Source organism: Pipistrellus kuhlii, unplaced genomic scaffold (assembly GCF_014108245.1).
Source record: "Pipistrellus kuhlii isolate mPipKuh1 unplaced genomic scaffold, mPipKuh1.p scaffold_m20_p_6, whole genome shotgun sequence".
Lineage (NCBI taxonomy): Eukaryota > Metazoa > Chordata > Mammalia > Chiroptera > Vespertilionidae > Pipistrellus > Pipistrellus kuhlii.
The window spans coordinates 59,122,654-59,144,473 of NW_023425562.1; the positions used below are offsets into that span (position 1 = coordinate 59,122,654).

General features: G+C 42.0%; 1 protein-coding gene across 1 annotated transcript in view; it reads left to right on the forward strand.

Moving 5' to 3' along the window:
• The first annotated feature begins 2,027 nt into the window (after positions 1 to 2,027).
• SHLD1 (shieldin complex subunit 1) overlaps positions 2,028 to 21,820 on the forward strand; it is a 71,447-nt gene continuing 51,654 nt past the window's right edge. Inside the window, exons 1-2 of the mRNA XM_036418730.2 lie at positions 2,028 to 2,078; positions 9,777 to 9,958. Of these exons, the coding sequence (XP_036274623.1) occupies positions 9,781 to 9,958 (178 nt within the window). The 5' untranslated portion in view covers positions 2,028 to 2,078; positions 9,777 to 9,780. The remainder of the gene's footprint in view (positions 2,079 to 9,776; positions 9,959 to 21,820) is intronic.

The window sequence follows — 21,820 nt, forward strand, 5'->3', positions numbered from 1 at the left end:
GGGTTTCTGCCTCAGTCAATATTAGCCCATCTCCTCTTGAAAGGCACTGAGCCAGAACCATCCATCTAGCCAAGCCAGTGCCCAATAATTGACCCACAGAAATTATAAAAGATAATGACCCACAGATACAAAATGATTATTGTTGTTTTAATATTATTAGAAGCAGTAGAATATACTATATAATAAAAGGGTAATATGCAAATAGACTGAATGCAAAACTGAACAACCAATCAAAGCCTAATATGCTAATGATATGCTAAGGCTGTTCAACTGCTCACTATGACTTGCACTGACCATCTGGGGGCAGACAGTCAACTGGTGAATCAGTTGCTGACCACCAAGGGGCAGATGCTCCAACTGGTAGGTTAGCTTGCTGCGGGGGTCTGGCCCATTAGGACTGAGTGAGATGGGCTAGACATGCTCTGGAGTCCTCCCTCCCTGGCCAGATTGTGCACCTGTGGGGTCCCTCAGCCTGACCTGAGCCCTCTCAAAATTTGGGACCTCTCAGGGAATGTTGGAGAGCTGGTTTCATCCCCATCCCTCAAGCCACTTCCCTTGGGAGGGTGCCAGATGCAGGGCTCATGACTGGCAGGCACTGCTGCAGCAACATAGCCTCTCTAATCAGGACTGATTGGCCTGGAGCCCATGGCAGGCAATGTGGGTTCGGGATGAGTAGAAGTGGCTGGTAGGAGCTGTAGGTGGCCTTGGGCTACGGATTTGACCCAATTCCTGCAGACCACCCAGAGGGACCCTATCCATGCATGAATTCGTGCACTGAGCCTATAGTAAGCATATAAAACTCTTCATTACCATATTGTACCTTCTGATTTCTAAGCTTTGTAGTAGTTTCCAGAAGATTCGAAGCATCACATTCCAGGAAATGGGTAATAATCAAATTATTTTTTTCTGTATTCAGAAGCATTATCAGTGTCTGTAGTTAGAGTCTTCAAGTTGCACTTGTTTGCTGCTGACATGGCATACTTTCATTAAATCTAACATTCACATCATAAATTTGTGAGAGAAATTATTTTATAGTTGGTGGCCACCAATCCATCACTTATTCCATCAAGCAGGGTATTTTTAAGTAGTCCTGGAAGGCTTTTATTGTTCCCTTTTTACAGATGAAAAAAAATAAGGCTCATAGAGGTTAAAAGAGGTTAAAAGGCTACTGTCATAAAATTGATTAGTAAGAGAGATGGGATTAAAGTGCACTCTCCTAACTCCATATTCAAGCTGTTTGTTGATACAACGTTGAATACAGACAATCCAGAGTGGTTATTGGTGACAAGTCAGATATTCATCATATCATGCAAATAAGCTGGAGATACAGAAAATGGATGTTTTTTCTTAGTATTGAGGGATGTCCATCAAACTGTTCTTTTAAAGTCTTCACCAATTGCCTACCATCATGCAAGTGTTGATTTCAGATACTAAGGTCCAAGTTTATGTTCATTATAAATACTCCGTATCAAAATATAATTAATCTAACCAAAAGTAACCTGATGATCTGATCATAAATTCCTAATTGGGCAAGTCAGGATGGGTAGTCATGCTCAGGCCTATAAAAAGACTGTCTTCAGTTTAAGGAAGCCATGTGCATCTAAGTTAACACACCTTTGACATGCCTCTTTCAGAGCCATCGGAAGGGTAACCACCCTTGAGAGAACACATAATCTTGTTAATTGTCCTGTAATCCAATCCCTGTCATGCTTGGGTGAGGAATAAAAAATTTAAAAAAACACACATGTTAAACTATTTTCATTATTTGTTAATTTCGCTCTACTTATTTTTTCAGGGCAGACATTCATACTTTTACATTTTTTAAAATAGTTTTTCTGTTCTCTTTAGTGTCCACCAGGTGCATTTTATTAATAAACCTCTAGAAATATCCCAAACTAGCCATGTGCCCCTGTAAAGCTTGGGCGAATGCCCTTAGCCAAGATGGCCGCAGCTACTTTCCAGTGCCTTTGCTTGCCCTCAGCAAAGATGGCTCTGGCGACTTCCTTTTAAACTCACTTTTCCCTTAACAAACATGGCTCTTCCGCTTCCGGATTCCAGCATGCCGCCGCTGCCTGATGGTGAGTGTAATTGACGAATATTTGGGGCCGGTTGTCTGGGTTGATTCAGGAGTGCGGTGAGACTGGGGGTAGAGAGGGGAGGGGGTGCCCGCAATGCTTTAGATCGTTATCTCAGGATTGGAAAGGTATGGCCGCTTCTCCTGGCACACTTCCAATTTCCTGTCCCTGCACCCCTCTCCTCCATCCCAGTGCGGCCTCCGCAGCTTCCGCAGCCTTAGCTTGGGGGTCCGCCGGAGTCTGCATGCAGTGTGCCTGCATGAGCTTAGGTTTTTCTTCTTTGAAAAGCAAAAACAAAACACACACACCAGCTTTGTTGAGTTATAATTCATATAAAATAAAATTCACGTTTTTAAAGGTTTGGTGACATGTGACTGTAGAAAAGTCTTATGAGTTTATTTGAGCCTGTTGTCTTTTTTTTTTTTTTTTTTTAACACTAGCTTTTTAAAATGAATGTTTTCAAAATTTGTCCTTGTAGCATGTGTCAGAACCTCATTTCTTTACTGCTGAAAAATATTCCAAGTATGAATATACCACATTTTATTTATCCATTCATTAGTTGATGGACATTTGGATTGCTTTCACTTTCTGTCTATTAGGACTAAAGCTGCAATTAATATTTGTGAAGGTTTGTGTGGAACATACATTAATGCTGTGATTTTTATTTCTTGAACATGTATCTACAAGTGGAATTGCCTGGACAAAGTGTAACTTTTTTATTTCTTGAGCATGTAACTACAAGTGGAATTGCCTGGACAAAGTGTAACTTTGAGTCACTGCCAAACTGTTTTCCAAAGTGCCTGCACCATTTTCCTTTTATTTTTTTTTATGTGAATATCCAGTTATCTCGGTGTTGAAAGGCCGTGTTTTCCCTGTAGAACTGCCTTGGCACCCTGTGGAAAATCAGTTGATGAAAAGACATGTTTCTATAGAAGACATACAGATGGCTACAGACACACAAAAAGATGCCCAACATCACTGATCATCAGGGAAATGCAAATCGAAACACAATCAGATATCAGCTCATACCTGTTAGGATAGCTGTTACCAAAAAGACAATAAATACCAAGGGTTGATAATTATGTGGAGAAAAGGGGACTCTCATGCACTGTTGGAGGGAATGTAAAGTGGTATAACCACTATGGAAAACAGTACGGAGGTTCCTCAAAAAATGAACGATTTAGCCCTGGCTCAGTGGATCGATTCTTGTCAAAGGCACATAATTGCAGGCTCCTCCCCTGACCCAGGCCCTGGTCAGAGCTCATGCAGGAGGCAACCAATTGATGTGTTTCTCTCTTCGATGTTTTTCTCCGTCTTTCCCTCTCTTCCACTTAAAAAAATTAATGGAAAAATATCTTTGGGTGAGGATTAACAACAACAACAACAAAAAACAGAACAAAACAATAACAAAAAATGAACAATTCAGCAATTCCACTTCTGGGTATTTATCCAAAGAAAGCAAAAACACTAATTAAAAAAGATATACCACCGGGACCGGTTTGGCTCAATGGATAGAGCGTCAGCTTGGGGACTGAAGGGCCCCAGGTTCGATTCCGGTCAAGGGCATGTACCTTGGTTACGGGCATATCCCCAGTATGGGGTGTGCAAGAGGCAGCTGATTGATGACTCTCTCTCATTGATGTTTCTAACTCTCTATCTCTCTCCCTTCCCCTCTGTACAAAAATCAATAAAATATATATTAAAAAAAAATAATAAGATATACCGGTACCTTATGTTTATTGAAGCGTTATTTACAATTGTCAAGATACAAAAGCAACCTGTGTTTATAGACAGATAAATGGATAAAGAACATGTGGTATCCTAAATAATAAAAGGCTAATATGCAAATCAACTGAATGGCAGAACAACTGGTTGCTATAACACATACTGACCACCAGGGGCAGGCGCTCAACACAGGAGCTGTCCCTTGGTGGTCAGTTCACACCTACAGGGGGATGCCACTCAGCCAGAAGCCCAGAGATGGGCTCACAGCTGGCAAGTGCAGTGGCAGTGATGAGAGCCTCTACCACCTCTATGGCAATGCTAAGGATGTACAACTGATGGCTTAGGCCCACTCCCTCTGGGAGTTGGACATCTCAAGGGTTCCTGGATTGTGAGAGAATGCAGGCGGGGCTGAGGGACCCCGCCCCAAGAGTATGACTTTCATGCACCAGGCCTTTAGTGTATATAGAATGGACTATTACTCAGCCATAAAAAGAATGAAATCTTGGCCCATCCAACATGGCTCAGTGGTTGAGTATTGACCTATGAACCAGGAGGTCACGTTTTGATTCCTGGTCAGGGCACATGCCTAGGTTGTGGGTTCTATCCCCAATGTGGGGATTGCAGGAGGCAGTGGATCAATGATTCTCATCATTGATGTTTCTCTCTCTCTCTCCCTCTCCCTTCCTCTCTGAAATAATAAAAATATATATTTTTTAAAAGAATGAAATCTTGCCATTTGTAACAACATGGATGAATTTAGAGGGTATTATACTAAATGAAATAAGTCAAAAAAAGAAAATATCATTATTTTGCTTATATGTGGACTTTTAAAAAAACAACAAGACAGAAATAGACTCAGTTACAGAGAACAAATTGATGACTGCCAAAGGTGAGGGGGGAGGTGGGAGAATTGGAAAAATAGGTGAAGCGCATTAATAGATACAAACTTTCAGTTATAAAATAAATAACTCACCAGGATATAATGTAAAGCATAGGGAATATAGTCAATAATATTATAATTACTTTGTATGGTTATAAGACTTATTGTGGTGATAATTTCATAAGGTATTATGTTGTATACCTGAAATTAATATAATAATATATATTACCTATATTTCAATTTTAAAAAAAGAGAATCAATTGACCATAAATGTAAGATTTTACAATTGGACTCTCAATTCTATTTCATTGACTTATATGTTCAATCTTTTATCAATACTATACAATTTTGATTTTTGTAGCTTTTCAATAAGTTTTGAAATTGGAAAATATGAATCTTCCAACTTTGTTCTTTTTCACAATTGTTTTGGTCATTCTGGGTATTGCATTTCCGCATAAATTTTTGAAAGAATTTTGTCAAATGTCTACAAAAAAGAAAGGCAACTGAGATTTTGATAAGAATTGCATTGGATCTGTCGATCAATTTGGGCAATAAAATATTAAGTCTTCCATGAACATAGGATGTCTTTCCATTCATTTAGATCTTCAGTCTCTTTCAACATTTATTTTGTAGTTTTCAGTGTATATACCTCATGCATTTTTATTAAATATTTCCTAAATATTTTACTTTTTTATGCTATTGTAAATTGGGTTCTTTTAATTTCAATTTAATTATTTCTTGCTAATGTATATAAATATATGAGTTCCACCTGGCCAGTGTTGCTCAGTGTTTGAGCACCAACCTATGAACCTGGAGGTCACAATTTGATTCCCAGTTGGGACATGTGCTTGGGTTGTGGACTCGATCCCCAGTAGAGGGCATGCAGGAGGCAGCCGATCAAGTATTCTCTCTCATCATTGATATTTCTATCTCTTGCCATCTCCCTTCCCATCTGAAATCAATAAAGATATTTTTTTAAAGTAAATAAATAAGTTTTGTAGCTCAACCTCTGTCTCCAATTTCATGAGGCTAACCCCGGGTTCTCTCTTCTTTACGTGTGTGTTTGTGCATGCACGCACACGCACATGCATATACACATTTGAGAGTATGTTGTAGACATCATGTCCCCCTACCTATATACTATATTTAAGGGGCATTTCTAGAGAATAAGGTTATTCCCTTATACACCAGGTTTTGTTGGAAATGGGAGGGAGCAATTTGGGCATGTTGAAAAGTCTTAAGTGACAGTCCAGTGGAACAGAAGGGAGAGAAGGGATAGTTGTCCCTGAAGGCTATGGACAGATCCAAAGAGTGGCAGCTAAGGCCCAGGCTGGCCCCTTGTTATTCAAGCTCTTTTAAGAAAGGAAAATATGCAATTCTGGAGAAGGAAGTTGAACCACATATCAAAAGTTTGAGGGGAGCCTGGCCAGAGTGGCTCAGTTGGTTGAGCGTCTTCCTGTGCACCGAAGGGTTTCCAGGTGGATTCCCAGTCAGGGCACGTACGTGGGTTGTGGGTTTGGTCCCTGGCCGGGCATGTGCAAAGGCATCTCTCCCTCCCTCTCTCTAAGCATGTCCTTGGGTGAAGATTTACAAATTTGGGGGCCAAAAAACAATCAGTGTATTTTACTTGCCAGCCCACGTGGTTTCAGACCATAATGAGAAGCGGCTCTTCTATGCCTGTTACTTGCTTTGTGCTTTACATGCACAGGTTCTTATTTGTTCAGAAACCTAGTATGGAATGTGTTTGATGTTTAATGTACGCGATTCTAAAAGAAAAGGTAGATGTCACATCGTTGTACTATTTGTTTTCAAAAAGGATTCCTTTTGCTTTAACGTTGATAACGACACCTTCGGTTGATTTCAAGGCACCTTTGCAGGCAGGCCTTCATTGACCTACCTATTTGACTCCTTCCAGAAGATTCCAGAGCAGTGTTTGGTAACATAAGGAGAGAAGGAGGAGCCCCTGATAGCTTGCAGCAGTGGTGTTTGCTGAAACTTCAGGCCTGATTGGCTAATGGAGCACGTGTGAAAAGACAGGACGTTCTTGCTTCTTTGGAAACATTAATCACTCCACTCCTTTCAGAAGCAATCAGCTGATGTCTTGGCTCACTCTCGGCTAGAGCAAATGTTCACAACAGCATGTGATTTGATGTCTTCAAACAAGAAGGGTCTTGCCAGGTCTCTCTGTTGATTTGTTTTCATCCACCTCCTCCTGTCTGTGCCTGCTTAGGTCACAGTATGCAGGCTGTGAAGACAGAGGAGACGGGGAGGTCTTGGTGCTAAGTTCATCCTAGCTTGGTACTTTCTAGATGGGTTTCCTTGGGCAGGTTACTCTACTTGTCTCTGTGTCTGGGTCTGACTGACTGTAAGTTAGGGTAATGATTGGATTACCTGCTTCATAGAGTGGTTGCAGATAAAGCTTAGCACAATATCTGGCATGCAACAAACACTTGATGAATTATAACTATTCTTTTTTTTTTTTTTTAAAGATTTTTATTGATTTTTAAAAAGGGAGGAAGGGAGAGGGAGAGAGAAAGAGAAATACTGACGTAAGAGTGAGACATTAATTGGCTGCCTCCTGCACACCTCCCACTGGGGATCAAACACACAACCCAGGCATGTGCCCTGACTGGGAGTTCAACCCCACAAACTTTAGGTGCACAGGATGATGCCCAGCCAACTGAGCCACACTGACCAGGCCAACTATTCTTATTATACTAGACGCCCGTTGCAAGAAAATTCGTGCAAGAGTAGGCCTTCCTTCCCCCAGCTGCCGGCACCACCTTCCCTCCATCATCAGGACTTGGGCTGTTGGCAGTGACTTCCCTGTGGCACCCAGGACCCGGGCTGCCAGCACTGGCTTCCCTTTGGCACCTGGAACCTGGGCTTCCCTCCTCCAGCTGCCAGCAGGCACCTGAGACCCTGACTGCTTCCCTCCAGCCCCAGCTTTGTCAGAATGATGTCTGGAAGATATCTGGTCTATTTAGCATATTACCCTTTTATTATTATGGAAGATAGATAGATGGAGATTTGTCAGGAAGGACATCCAGAAGATGTCCAGCGTAATTATTATATTACCCTTTTATTATTTTAGACTGTCCATGTTATTCTGAAATTGCTTCTTTCATTTATTCAAACCTACATCTTTGAAGTCGTTCAAGTTCTCACTATCATTTTAATAATTGCATAATATTACATAACCTGGAATACTGCCTCCTCCCAAACTCCTTTCTTCTATCTTCTCTCGCTCAGTTGATAATACAATCCAGGTACCGTTCCTCATTGGCTCTCTATTTCTCCTTAGTTTCTTTATTCATTCAGTTATTAAGTTCTACACTCTCGTTTTCCTTCCTAAATATGTTCTTTTTTAAAAAATATATATTTTATTGATTTTTTTACAGAGAGGAAGAGAGAGGGATAGAGAGTTAGAAACATCGATGAGAGAGAATCATTGATTCAGCTGCCTCTTGAACACCCCCTACTGGGGATGTGCCCACAACCAAGGTACATGCCCTTGACCGGAATCGAACCTGGGACCGCAGACCGACGCTCTATCCATTGAGTCAAACCGGTTTCGGCCTAATTCCTGTCTTTTAAAAATATATATCTTTGTTGATTTTTACAGAGAGAACAGAGAGGGAGAGAGAGACGCACACATAGATTGGCTGCTTCCTCCACTCACCCTACCAGGGATCTAACCCAGAATCCTGGCATGTACCCTGACCAGGAATCAAAGTGGCAACCTCTTGGTGCATGGGATGACATTCAAACAACTGAGTTACTTTGGCCAGGCAGGAACAACTCGTTTTTAATAAGAAATGGCCCATCCCTGAATCTAATAAGCCTCTTTCACGGTCCCCAGAGCTCAGGTAAAGAGTTTTTATATCTCCCTGGCTGGTGATTCAATGGTTGAACATCGATCCATGCACCAAGAGGTCACAGGTTCAATTCTCAAGTCAGGGCACATGCCCAGATTGATCTCCTCTTGTATGAACAACAAGAGGTGTTCAGGAGGCAGCTGATCGATGATTCTCATCATTGCTGTTTCTATTTCTCTCTGAAATTAATAAAAATATATTTTAAAATTAATAAAAACATATTAAAAATATTTTGTATATCCAAGTTGCTGACAGCAGCCAGCCTTGCTGTCCTTCCCAGACTTGGCACAGGACGAGGAGAGGGTGCCAACTAACACCACAGGGTTTGTCTCTCCGGTTACACAGGGCATGACTGTTCCTTGACTCTCCCTTTGAACTCCTGACACCCCATGCCCCTGTGGTTGCCCAAGCTGGTTCTTCTGGCGGGCACACTGTCCCCTGGCCATGGCCTGGTCTGCCTTACGCATGTGGATCACCTCCTCCAGTAAACTTCCTACCCTTTCCGGGCTAATTTCTGTTGTGTCATTGTGTTGACATGGTATTTTCCTGGGTTTGGATCACCCCAAACTGAGCAACTTGAAGGAAAAGCCCATCACATTCATCTTTATATCCTCAGAGCCTGGCACCTGGCCTGGCATCTCAAATAACTGGCTAAATGCATATTTGAGTAGGCCACAGAGGAAAATGCAAATCACCTATAATCTCACTACCCAGAAATTAAACCACTGGATTAGATACCAGTAAAATTAATTTGGGATATACTCTTCAGGATTTGGTTTTTCTAGCTATAGGTCTACATATTTCACACGCATGCATCTCACACATGACATTTTATTTTACAGAATCTGGATCAAATCCTACGTATGGTTTTAAAATCCATTTTTATTGAATATTTCATGAACAGTTTCCCTTCTGTTACATATTCTTGTAGTCCTTGAATTATTTCGTCCTCGTCAGGCACACGGCCTGTTTTCCAGCTGGAATTGTTCATGGTTTCTTTCATAATGAGAACATTTGTTTCTCATGAGGAAGAAAATACGGTAAACAAATACCGAATCTAAAGGACAGACAAGGAAGTAAAGACAGATTATCCTGGTTCTTCTGGGACTTCAGTCCTTTACGATTCTGGGACTTCAGTCCTTCAAGTCGTGACTGTCTGAATGGAGGCTCCTCTTTGCAAAGCTTTTTGTGTTGATTGTTTTATTTTTCCCATGGCAGGACTATGGCAACTCCGCAAGCCACTCCAGACAGCCAGGCAGAGGAGAGCAACACTCTGGAGCTGCCATTGGCTTGTGACCTAAGAGATTACGTGCTGTGGGAACCCAGCCAGGAGGCCCACAGCGAGGCTGTTAGTTCTGCAGAAGCCCTTTCCATTCCTTCCTCTTCCGAGGTGGATCCAGGTAAGGAGCAGAGTTTAAAACAAACTCACACTGAAAAAGACGACAACAACAACAAACACACACACACACACACACACACACACACACACACACACCCTAACATAAAGGGTTGCCATAGTTTGTTTCTCTCTGTGGAATGATTCATTGGCTCAGGTAGAAAAACGTCTCAACAAAACCAGAGAGACACTTCAAAGGCAGTCTCCCTGGTGGGATCACCACAAAAAGCTGTTTCCTGGAAGCTGTTTTTGTGTTGTTGTTTTTTTTTTGTCTGAGTCCCTTTCTGATCTGCATCCAAATGCATCAGAGGCAGGGGAACACTTGATTCAACAGAGAGAGTGGGATTGTTTTTTGGTTTTGTTCTCTTAAAACTTCAAGAAAATAGCAATATGGGCCAGTTATGTGTTATAGACAGTAGCAATAAGGACTTTACTATTCCTCATATGAAGGATACTCTGAAGTTAGGTAACTTTTCTATAAGCTTCTCTGACTCAGTTTACCCAAAAGTCTGCTATTTAAGCTTAATAATAATTCCTTGACATAGAGACCATCCCTGGTTGTGAAGCTCGTGTCTTCCCCCCACTTCATCACCCCGTTCAGACCTGGCGATCCACTGACCTGGATTCAGTGCCTAGCTCTGTTCTTCCAGAGAATTTGGTGCGGGCTCTGTTTTTGTTTTTTATAGACTTTTGGATGAATAAACCATAGGAAAGCAACGGTTATCATTTCCAATTTGACAATTTGACAATCCCTAAAGGGAGAAGCATGTTGAAAGATTTATATTGCAGTATCTGTTAATAATGTAGACATTTCATGCAAAAAAATAAAATTAATAAAAAGGTTCTTTTAGAAGTCCTGAGAGAGGTCTAAACATTTTGCAGTTATCACTGGCATAGTGCTGGGCCGGCGGTCTGGCTTGAATTTGGGTTTTGCTTCTTCCTGGGGTTTAAACCTGGGCAAGTCACTTGGCCTCTGTTTTGGTTTTCTCCTTTGTAAAATGGAGATAATAACGCCTACCCCGTTGTGTGGGGAGGGATCATGAGAATGAATATGTGTGAGGCACGTGGTACTGGCACATGGTGGACTCTTGGAAATCCTACTCTTCATAACCTCTCAGCATCTGGGCCACTCAACCCACTACCACCCTGACCGGGCTCCCTTTACCTTTATGGCACCCACCTCCAGGGGACCCTCCGTGCTGTCTATCCATCACATACTATTTTCCTAAAGTTCACTCTCCCGCCTCCTAGATGTCTGTTTTGTATCTTCTCCGTGACCTCCTCCTTCAGCCTCTCTTTACCTGATTGGCTTGTGATCTGGTGAGCTGATTTAAAAAATATATATTTTTTTATTAAAAATAATACTTATTTTTTATTGATTTCAGAGAGGAAGGGAGAGAAGAGATAAAAACATTAATGATGAGAGAGAATCACCAATCGCCTGCCTCCTGCCCCCTACTGGGGATCAAGCCCACAACCTGGGTACGTGCCCTTGATCAGAGTTGAACCTGGGACCCTTCAGTCCACAGGCCGATGCTCTATCCACTGAGCCAAACCACCTAGGGCTGATTTTTGTTTTATCAAAAAACCAGAAGCAATCAGAAGAGAATGACCACACACACACTGCACATTCACCAGCTTCCTTTCCTCCTGTATTCGTGGCAGACCTATCCTGTTTTATCTTTCACTTCTGCACTAGATCCTGGCTTCTCTGGCCTACTCAAGGTCGTCTCTCTGGCAGTCTTCTGTGTCATCTGATCCCTCTACTGGTCATTCTCATGATCATGAAAACATACTATCATATTTCCCATCTTTAAAAAACATCCACCCTAGTTCTAAAATTTTCCTCTAGTTATAATCTTTCTTTCTTCTTTACTACAGAAAACCTGCTTTTTCCAGTTCCTTCTGAAACCCTCCAGCCTGGCTTCTGTATCCATCACTCCATGGATATGGCTCTTGTCCAGGTCATGATGACCTCCACATTGTTAGGTCCAATGGACACTCCTCAAACCTCATCCTTCTTGCTCTATCAGCAGCATTTATGCAGTTGGCCTTTTCCTTCTTGAATTCTTTTCTTTCCTTCTTCCTTCCTTCCTTCTTTCCTTCCTTCCTTCCTTCCTTCCTTCCTTCCTTCCTTCCTTCCTTCCTTCCTTCCTTCCTTCTTTCCTTCCTTCCTTTCTTCCTTCCTTTCTTCCTTTCTTTCTTTCTCCTTCTTGCATTCTTGAGAATTCTGGCCTTTCTGGGGAGCAGCCTGTCATGGTTCTTTTCTTACTTTGCTGTCAATTTGTTCTCGGTCTGCTTTGCTGGTTTCTTCTTGCCTCTCCAGCATGTTGGCGAGCCCCAGGGTTGAGTTATCAGATTTCTTCTCCATTATCACTCACTTCCTGAATAATCTACCCAGTTTGGGGATCTTAACCACCCTCAGTATCCTGACCAACGTCAAATTTCTCTCTCCAGCTTGGATCTCTAGCTTTACACTTAGACTATTTCTATAAGACTCATTAGAGATCTTTTTTAAAAACTAAGTTTTTAATTAGTCTGGTTGCTTAAGTTTGGCACATCCTAAATCAAATTCCCAATATGTCTATGCCAAGCATGTCAAACGCGTGGCCCGCAGGTTGCATGCAGCCCTCTATGAATATTTTTTCATCCCAGCCAATATAATAGTACGTAAGAAACATTTTAATAAAAATTTCATAACTTATCTTTTACAATATCCTGTTTTACACAATTATTAATGATGAACTGCAACATTCGCTAATGACTGATTACTATAATCGTGTTGCATTCATTTCCCTTACACGCCTTACACGCAGGCTCACCATTTCTCTCCACTAATACTAGCAGCAAATATTTTAGCAGCCAATTGCCACATCATTAGTCTTGTACTTACTTGTTTGGTGTGCACAACAGGAAATATTTCATATTCGGAGAACAAGAAAAATAGGTTTATTTGCATTACGTTTATTAATTTGTGCAGTTATTCAGTGTCTGGTAAGTTAATGTTCAAGAAAAATATTAATTTTTATTAAAAAGTCCTATTATTTTATGTTAACGATTACTCATTTATTTCAGCCCTTTGTATTCAGCATGTCTCTATCATGATAAATCTACATTTCTATGAAAATTGAAGTTTTTGTTTTTTTGCGTGGCCCACATAAACTTAAACCTTGTTTACTTGGCTTGTTTTAGCCTTTGAGTTTGACATGCTTGGTCTATACCTTCCTCGGTCCTTTCCCCTCATAGACACATACGCACACCTGTTATTTGAGGCTTTCTCATCTCAAAAAAGTACTTCTTTCCTTCTGTTTATTTAGATAAAAATCTAGGAGTCACCCTTAATTCCTCTTTCTCTTAAACTTCACATCCAGCTCATTAGCAAATCTTGTTCACTCTACCTTCAGATTAAATCTAGAATCTGAACAGTTTTTGCCATCTCCACTGTTACCACCCTGGTCCCAGCCACTATCATCTATTTTCTGGATTACTGTCAGTGTCCTAACTGGGTTTTTCCACACCTACCTGTAGAGGGCCGCCTGAGAAGGCACATGGACATTCTTTAAATTGTTAGCTGAGCCCGAGGCACTAGCAAAGTACCTTTGTCCAGGTGTCAGCAGGGGCAGGTCTAGATATAAAAATCCAGTAATGCTAGGGCCTAGTTAAGAATGCAAATAAGCTCCTTTGACCCTATAAATAAACCTGCTGTGTGGCTTGAGGGGTCACCTTGCTGCCTCTCCATCAGAGAGATGGCGCCCATCTTTATTGTTGAAAGTATTACAGCTGCCCCCTTTTTTATACCTGTTGATCCCCTCCACCCTGCACCCACCCCCTCCCCAGGACTTCCCCACACTATTGTTTGTCCATGGGCTGTATGTATATGCTTATAAGTCCTTTGGTGAATCTCTTCCTGTCCTGCACCCCTCTGAAATGTGCCAGTCTGTTGTATCTGCTGCATGTTTCAATTTCTCTGGATTTTTCAGAGAAAAGTATCAATGTGAGAAAAACACATCAATTGGTTGCCTCCTGCATATGGCTCGGGCCGGGGAGGTCCACAGTCCAAGTTCTATCCACTGAGCCAAACTAACTAGGGCCCAACATCCATTTTTTTAATAAAAACTCTCAGCAAAGTGGGAATAGTGGGATCATCTATATATATAAAACCCTTATATGCATATAGGCGGAACAATAGAACAACTGAACATCCAGTTGCTATGATGTGCACTGACCACCAGGGGGTGTGCATGGAACATGGCAGGCATCAGCAGCAGGCAGCAGAGTGTGGAACATGGCAGGCATCGGCTGTGGTGAAGCAGGGGAGCAGAGGCACCAGACCAAGGCGGGGCGCCAGTTGCTGTCATTGGGGCGAGCTTCTGGTGGTTACTGAAAATTCTTTGCTCCTGGGCACTCACACCCACTGCTGGTTCTGGAGCCGGCCCTGATCGCCCCTCACAGCTTCTCTGCCTCCCCCTGCTTCTGAGGGGCGATTGGGGCTGGCAACTGCCTCTCAGACCTGCTGCTTGTGACAAAACTGCCACTCGCACCCACTGCTGGCGCCCGGCGCTGGTCCCAATCGCTCGGTGCCACCAGTGTGTGCGAGCGGCAGCTACCATCCCCAGTCACACCTAAGGGCTTCTCCACCTCTCCCTGCTCCTGAGAGGTGGTCAGGGTAGCAGCCATCACTCGCACCCGCTGACAGTGCTGGCCCCTCTTGTACCCGCTGCTGGTGCTGGCCCAGTCACTCCACACCATCAGCCGGTGTGAGTAGGGCCGGTGACGTCAGTGCATGGGAGCAGTGGCGGCAGGAACAGGGCTGCTGCCAAACGGGATCTGGGGCTACGGTGGGAGGGTCTGGGTAGGGGCACAGAGGATGGGCCAAGACCCACCCCTGTGCCCACCACAGCCTTGCAGCCACAGTTCCTTTCAAGGTGCACAAATTCATGCACTGGGCCCCTACTACATAATAAAGTCCATGTATGACAAACCTAGAGTCAACATCATACTCAATGGGCAAAAACTAAAAGCATTCTCCCTAAGAACAGCAATAAGACAAGGATGTGTCCACTTCCACCACACTGTAGCACTGGAAGTCCTAAGCATAGAGATCAGACGAGAAGAAAAATAAAAGGCATACAAATTGGAAAGGAGGAAGTAAAACTGTCATTATTTACAGATGACGTGATACTGTACATAGAAAACCCTAAAGACTCCAGGCAGGATTTTTTTTTATTTATTTAATATATTGATTTCAGAGAGGAAGGGAAAGGGGGAGAGAGAGAGAGAGAGAGAGAGAGAGAGAGAGAGAGAGAGAGAGAGAGAGAGAAAGAGAGAGAGAAACATCAATCATTGATTGGTTGCCTCCTGCACGCCCCACACTGGGGATCCAGCCCCAACCCAGGCATGTGTCCTGACTGGAATCCAATCATGACCTTCATGGGTCAACGTTCAACTGACAAGCCATGCCTGCAGGGTCAGACAGTCTTTTTAAAGGAGTTGCCTACACTCCTTCATTATACCAATTTTATCTTATGATTGTTCCTCATTCCTGGGCTCCTGACCTCCATCCCCAGGACCCACTAGACTAAGCCTTCTCTTGCTCAGATGCCAGTGACCTTCTCCAGAAGCTACACCTAATGGATACTTTTCTGCCCTTATCTGTGTGCTCACTGCCACATTACTGTTCATGCCCTGGAGGAGGACATTAGTGGCAAGGGACATGAGACTTAATAGCACTTTCTAAGAAACTAGTGGGTTGATAAGAACCTGAAAGTATTAGTCAGAAAAAGCTCAGAAGCCTTAGTCATTTGTCATTTTAGCCTACGTACCCAAAGGTAGGCGAGGCTGGGCTATATTTGTTTAAGTAAATAGAGCTCAGCTGTCCTTAAATGACCAGCCAGCCACTTCTCATGACATGCTGATGAAGTAAACAATCTGTCACCTAAGCCAGGCACAGGATTACGAAACTCCCTCCCTCTGCCCATCCTGCTGAGATAAGGCAAACGCCTCACACCCCACGAAGGTCTTCCTGAAACACCGTTTCCGTCCCTCTCCTCTCAGTGCCTCTGAGATTTCATCATCTGCCTCCACTTTCCTGCCAACTCCAGTCAAAGCTCCTGCACCTCCTTGTCAGGACTCCGTGTTATCTGGTGTCGAGGGTGTTTGTTCAAAACGTTTATCAAGCAACTCGGCAGCACTGCAGTATTTTAACAAAGGACAAGGCTGTGCAGGTGCACGCTAGCTGAGCAGAGGACCTTGCTGGTGTCTGACTATTCATTAACACTGCCTGCCACTCCTGTTGGGTCTGTTTTTATGCTGACTCAGACCTTAAGGCCACAGCTGAGCTGCATCGTTCTCCAACTTGAAGTGTGCCCCTTTCTCCCTGGTCCAGTGCAGTCCACTCCAGAGACTGCCGAATGGAATCCATCAATTAGTCCTGAGTACATCACTGCCGATGGACATGGACTCCTGCCTCTACGACACTTCTTTCCTTCCTCCCTTGTTACGGGGCTCAAGAAAAGCACAGAATTAAATGGAACGGAAGCCTCATGTGAAATGGCAAATGGTCTTGGATGAACCTCAAAAGCCAGGTCACAAAGGTTTCCTGGAGGGGCCGTCCTGTGTGCATTATGACAGCTTGACAAACTCTGGGTGGCTCACATGGCATATCTCACCAGGGCCTTCTGAAACCTTTGTCCTGGAAAGCACCCAAGATACATGCTAGCGCAGGACAAAGGGTTTCTCTGGGGTTGTGCTCAGACATTACAATAGGAGATGGAAAACCTCAGGCCTTTCCTCCAACCTGAACTTCTAAGGTCAGTTGTTGGAGAAATTGGTTGCATGTACACAGCAAGTTGAATGTTAAACCCAATTAAGTCTTTGATGATTAAAGGCTCTAGCTGATAGACAGCTATAGTCTAAAATAAATAGTGCTTTAATACCTCCTTATTCTTCTATGGAATCTGTCAACATCCCAATCTTTAAAGGCCATTTTATAATCTGTGTATGTAGGCATTTCACCCAAGAAATTTGATATTTAAGAGTAGAATGAATATGCCTTATTTTCTTTTAATGATCACATGGTGTCTATTTGTAATTCTAGAAAATTTTATTTTCATAAGAAATAATAAACTCTTAAATCCAGAATCTCAAAATATAATTTGTACAATTCTGGATATGTTGTCATTTTGAATAGGTAGCAGGCTATATTTTAGATAGAGAAATAATGTTAAAGACATTTTTTTTAGAAGAAGAAGAAAAAAAGAAATAGTTCAATAAAAATATATTTCTATGAGCATTCAGAAATTCAAGTATTTACAATAAGAAACTTTTAAAATAAAGGTTTCAAAATACAATGTGGTAAACAAGAGGTAATACATAAAAACTTGGATAATAAAAGTACAACAAAATATCCTGTTATAACCGAAGGACTTGTATACGTGCATATAAGTACAACCAATGGACATAAAACTCTGGGGAGGGAGGGGATGTATGGGAGGGGGGGCAATGTTAAAATATGTACACAGATAATAATTTAATAAAAAAAATCCTCATATCTTAAATCATAATTACATTTAATTCTCCTTATATTTTTTAGCATTAGAAATAAATTTTAAGATAAGAAGGGGAAAAAGACTCAGAGGAAATAAAAGAATGAAATAAAATAAGTAAGAAATTATTTATTTTAACAATATTTTTAAGTGATTCTTTGAAGATACAAAATAAATTTGTTAATGCACATGGCAGGCAAGCCCTTCCGAAGGATACTTTCTCATTGTAATGATTGACTCCCTGCTTTAATGAAAAGAGCAATGCTAAGTTTCAAGTACAAAGAGTAACTTTTTCCTCCTCGAGTTTTACTGACTTAAAATATGGATAAATTTAAAAGTGAAATAAAATGAAAATAAAACATACATTTTCCATATTAAAGTTTCTTTTTACATTGAATTAAAATACATTTTTATAGGTATATTAAGTGATACTCTACCAAGTGGCTCATGACCCAGAGCTTTATAAACTGGGCCTGAGATCCAGAGGAAGGGGAAAGAGAGTGAAGACCCACATCTCTGAGAAATCAGACAACAGAACCTGGTACTTTCTGTCACTGAGCAGGTGGACAGGTTTTTGTTCTGTCTTATTTTTTGGAAAGTCTGAATACTTTGTATGACAATGTATCTCTGCATTTGTCACCACTTTCCAGATTGAGTTATGTGGATTCGGCCACCTAGACTTCATTTTCAGGTCCAAAATGGGATCTTGAACTCTGTGCTTGCTACTGTTGGAAGGCAGCAATGTGTCCTGATTGTGTGGCTCCAGTAGTGATGGATAAGCCGTTAAGTGTTTCTGATTAAGGTCCATCGAGTTAGTGAATGGCATAGCTTCTGGGCCAGGGATTTTCAAACTGGACTTCAGGCAGCCATGTAGGGACTACAGGGTCAGGTTTGGGGGCAAGTAGTGAACTTATGGGGGCCCTGGACTCCCCACTCTTGCTCATCCATGTCAGCATATATACTATGTGAGCTTCCAGATATGCATTCATTGAAAGAAAGGATGTCAGGGCCAAAAAGGGTTTGAAAACCACCAAGCTCACCAACGGTCTCATTTTCTGCAAAGGATAATGAAGAAAATCATCAAGGTCACAGAATAACCTGGCAACTCCTGTTTCTTAGGTGACTCTCTGTACAGACCTCTCCTAACTGTGACTTCTCTGTCCCTTTTAAAATACACATATATTTCTCTGTTTAGGCTGCTAAATTGTATAGATAACAGTAAACAGTCATTAGAGATGATAATAGTTTAAGAGAATTCTTTTTTTCTTTTTTAATATATTTTATTGATTTTTTTACCGGGAGGAAAGGAGAGGGATAGAAAGATAGAAACATCGATGAGAGAGAATTATCGATCAGCTGCCTCCTGCACACCCCCTACTGGGTATGTGCCCGCAACCAAGGTACATGCCCTTGACTGGAATCGAACCTGGGTCCTTTCAGTCCGCAGGCCGATGCTCTATCCACTGAACCAAACCGGTTTTGGCAAGAAAATTCTTTTTAAAGGCTCAAGAATGCTATTTGCCAACCGTAACATCTCACTTCTCTCCTCACTTTTGAGTTTCCAGGGCATGTGCTATGGGAGAAGATTCTTGTTTACGTCTGTACTTTGCTGCAGACACAGTTTTAGAAAGAAGTCCCAGCTGAGTTGAAAAGCAGGCTGTGTTCCTGCTGAGAGCCACACCTCCAGGCACTTATCTTCCCAGCTCAGATGTCCAGCAATGCCCAGTGGTCTGATCCGATAGCTCCTCCAGGGCTTCCCCAAGTGAGCATTCATTCATGACTTGACACTCAGCCATGTCTTCTTAAAATATGGGAAAACAGCTTGATTAAAGTCGTAAATACACATCCTCAATACTTATTCTTCTTATGGAATCTGTCAACATCCCAAACTTCAAAGGCCATTTTACAATCTGTATATTTAGGCATTGTACCCAAGAAATTTGATATTTATAGGACAAACAAGACAGACATTGTGCTATGCATTTTATATACACTGTTCCTTCTAATTCTCAGCTCTTCCCTCAAGAAGTAAATACTATTATAATCGCCATGTTACCTACGAGGAAATAGAGCTTGGGAGTGAGGTTCGGTGTTAATGTGTTACCTAAGGGATGGTGGAATGTTGAGGCTCAAATCTGGGTCAGGCTGACTTCAAAGGCAGAACTTGAAAGAAATTGCAAACATCCAGGAATGAGTAAGTACTAAGTAGTATTAAGTATTAAATATTTACAGCTACCTCCTCCAGTCTCTGCGAGCTTCTTTCTACTAACTCAGATACCTTCAATATCAGCACCCCCCCAGGCGTGGCCAGGCCTCGGGTTCATTTGTCCAGCACCGAGCCCACTGCCCACTGTGTTTCTCTCACGACCTCTGTTCTCCCCATTGTTGAAGACACTCTACCTGCCTGCAGGATCGTCAGAGAGAAGGCATGGCCTTCTCGGTTAAATTTTTCACACTACCTCCTTATGTTAACACCAAAGGGAAAAACCCCACAAAAACAAGGGAAGAAAACAAGTTGGGAGTTTTAACTCTGTTTGCTGGGATGAATGACACCCTTGATAACTTTTTCTATTCAGAAGAAATGTTCTCCTCTGGCCTGGGAGCACTTCTTATTCTTGGCTCTTTGCCCTTTGACGTCGTAAATCATGTTTTTTTTGTCTGTTGAGTGGCTGCTCTTTACAGACCAGCAAGCTCCCTGAAATTTTTGATAGATGTGGGTTTTGCTAACATGCTGGATGTTAGAAAAACCCAGGTTATTAAAGCATAACTTTAAAAAAATGTATTTTTTATTGATTTCAGAGAGGAAGGGAGAGGGAGAGAGAGTTAGAAACATCAGTGATGAGAGAGAATCATTGATTGCTGCCTTCTGCATGTCCCACACTGGGAATTGAGCGTGGGCATGTGCCCCAACCAGGAATCAAACCTCGACCTCCCAGTTCGTAGGTCGATGTGTAACTTTTAAAGGTAAATGCTTTTTAATTAATTCCTCTTTGCCGCTTGGCTGGGTGAAGCATAACTTTTAAGGGTAAATGCTTTTTAATTAATTCCTCTTTGCCTGTCAGGGTTCATGTTTTGTTCTCTGTCTTGTCTAACTACAATGTCTGCAGCTGCTGCCTTCTACACCTAGACCCTCACATGTGAGCAGAGAATAAGGGTAAAGTGTCTGGCACAAAGTAGGTGCTCAGCAAAGGCTGGTTGAATGAATAAATAAAAAACACATATAAATGAAGTTTTATATGATTTCAAAATAGACATATGGTATCACATTACCTTGATTGCCAGTTTATAACTTTATCATATTTAAGCTGTGATTGATCTGATGTGTATTATAAGATGAGGAAGTTTCTAAGTTAAATAGAATATACTCTTACATAAGCCCTGCAGATTTGTTCAACTCAGTGGGAAAATCTTCAGGCTGGCTCGAACTGGTCTCTCTAAAGCCCCTCAGCTTTAATAAGTGAGTAAATAAATAAATAAATAAATAACAGAGAAATTAACATCTATGAGGAAAGAAAATGCCACTGAGGGTTGAAAATTGTCACTACATTTCTCCATCATGAAGAAAGCATGTTACTAGTGGAGATGCTTCTTTAATTTATTTATTCAGCAAATAGTTCTCTAATTACAGTGTGAAAGCTTATGGCTGTAAGGTTACCTAAAAGACTTTTTTTTTTTAAAGCTATTTTCTTAAGAAAACTATTCCTGTCACACTCTATAGCATTCAAGATTTTTTTTTCCTGCTTACAAAATAATGCAATTGAGTGGAACATTTAAATAAATTTTAAAAACAAACAACCACAGGTACTGAGTCCCATCCTATATAATAAAAGCCTAATATGCAAATTGACCAAATGGCAGGACAACTGGTCACTGTGATATACACTGACCTCCAGGGGGCAGATGCTCAGCCCAGGAGCCTCCTCCAGCCTGCAGGCTCCAGGCCAGACAAGTTGGGTGTCAATGGGGCCCCCCCAATTGCCCCGCCGGTCACCCCACATAGGGTAGTGACCAGCAGTGGCAGGGGGCGGGAGTGGGGGTGGTTAGTGGGCGGTGCCAGGCTGGCCAAAGGGAGAGCCAGCAGGAGTCCCCCCCAATGGTCCTCCCGTTTGCCCCACAGATGGGCCCTGATCACTGGCCAGACCTAGGGACCTTACCCATGCATGAATTTTGTGCCCTGAGCCTCTAGTTTCTTTATAATATATTTAATACCGTATTTTCCGGTGTATAAGACGTCTTTTGAAATGAAAAAAAGTCAACCGAAAATCTGGGACAAAAGACCAAAATTGCACAAAAATTACCTGCAGATCTTGACGGCAAAGTAA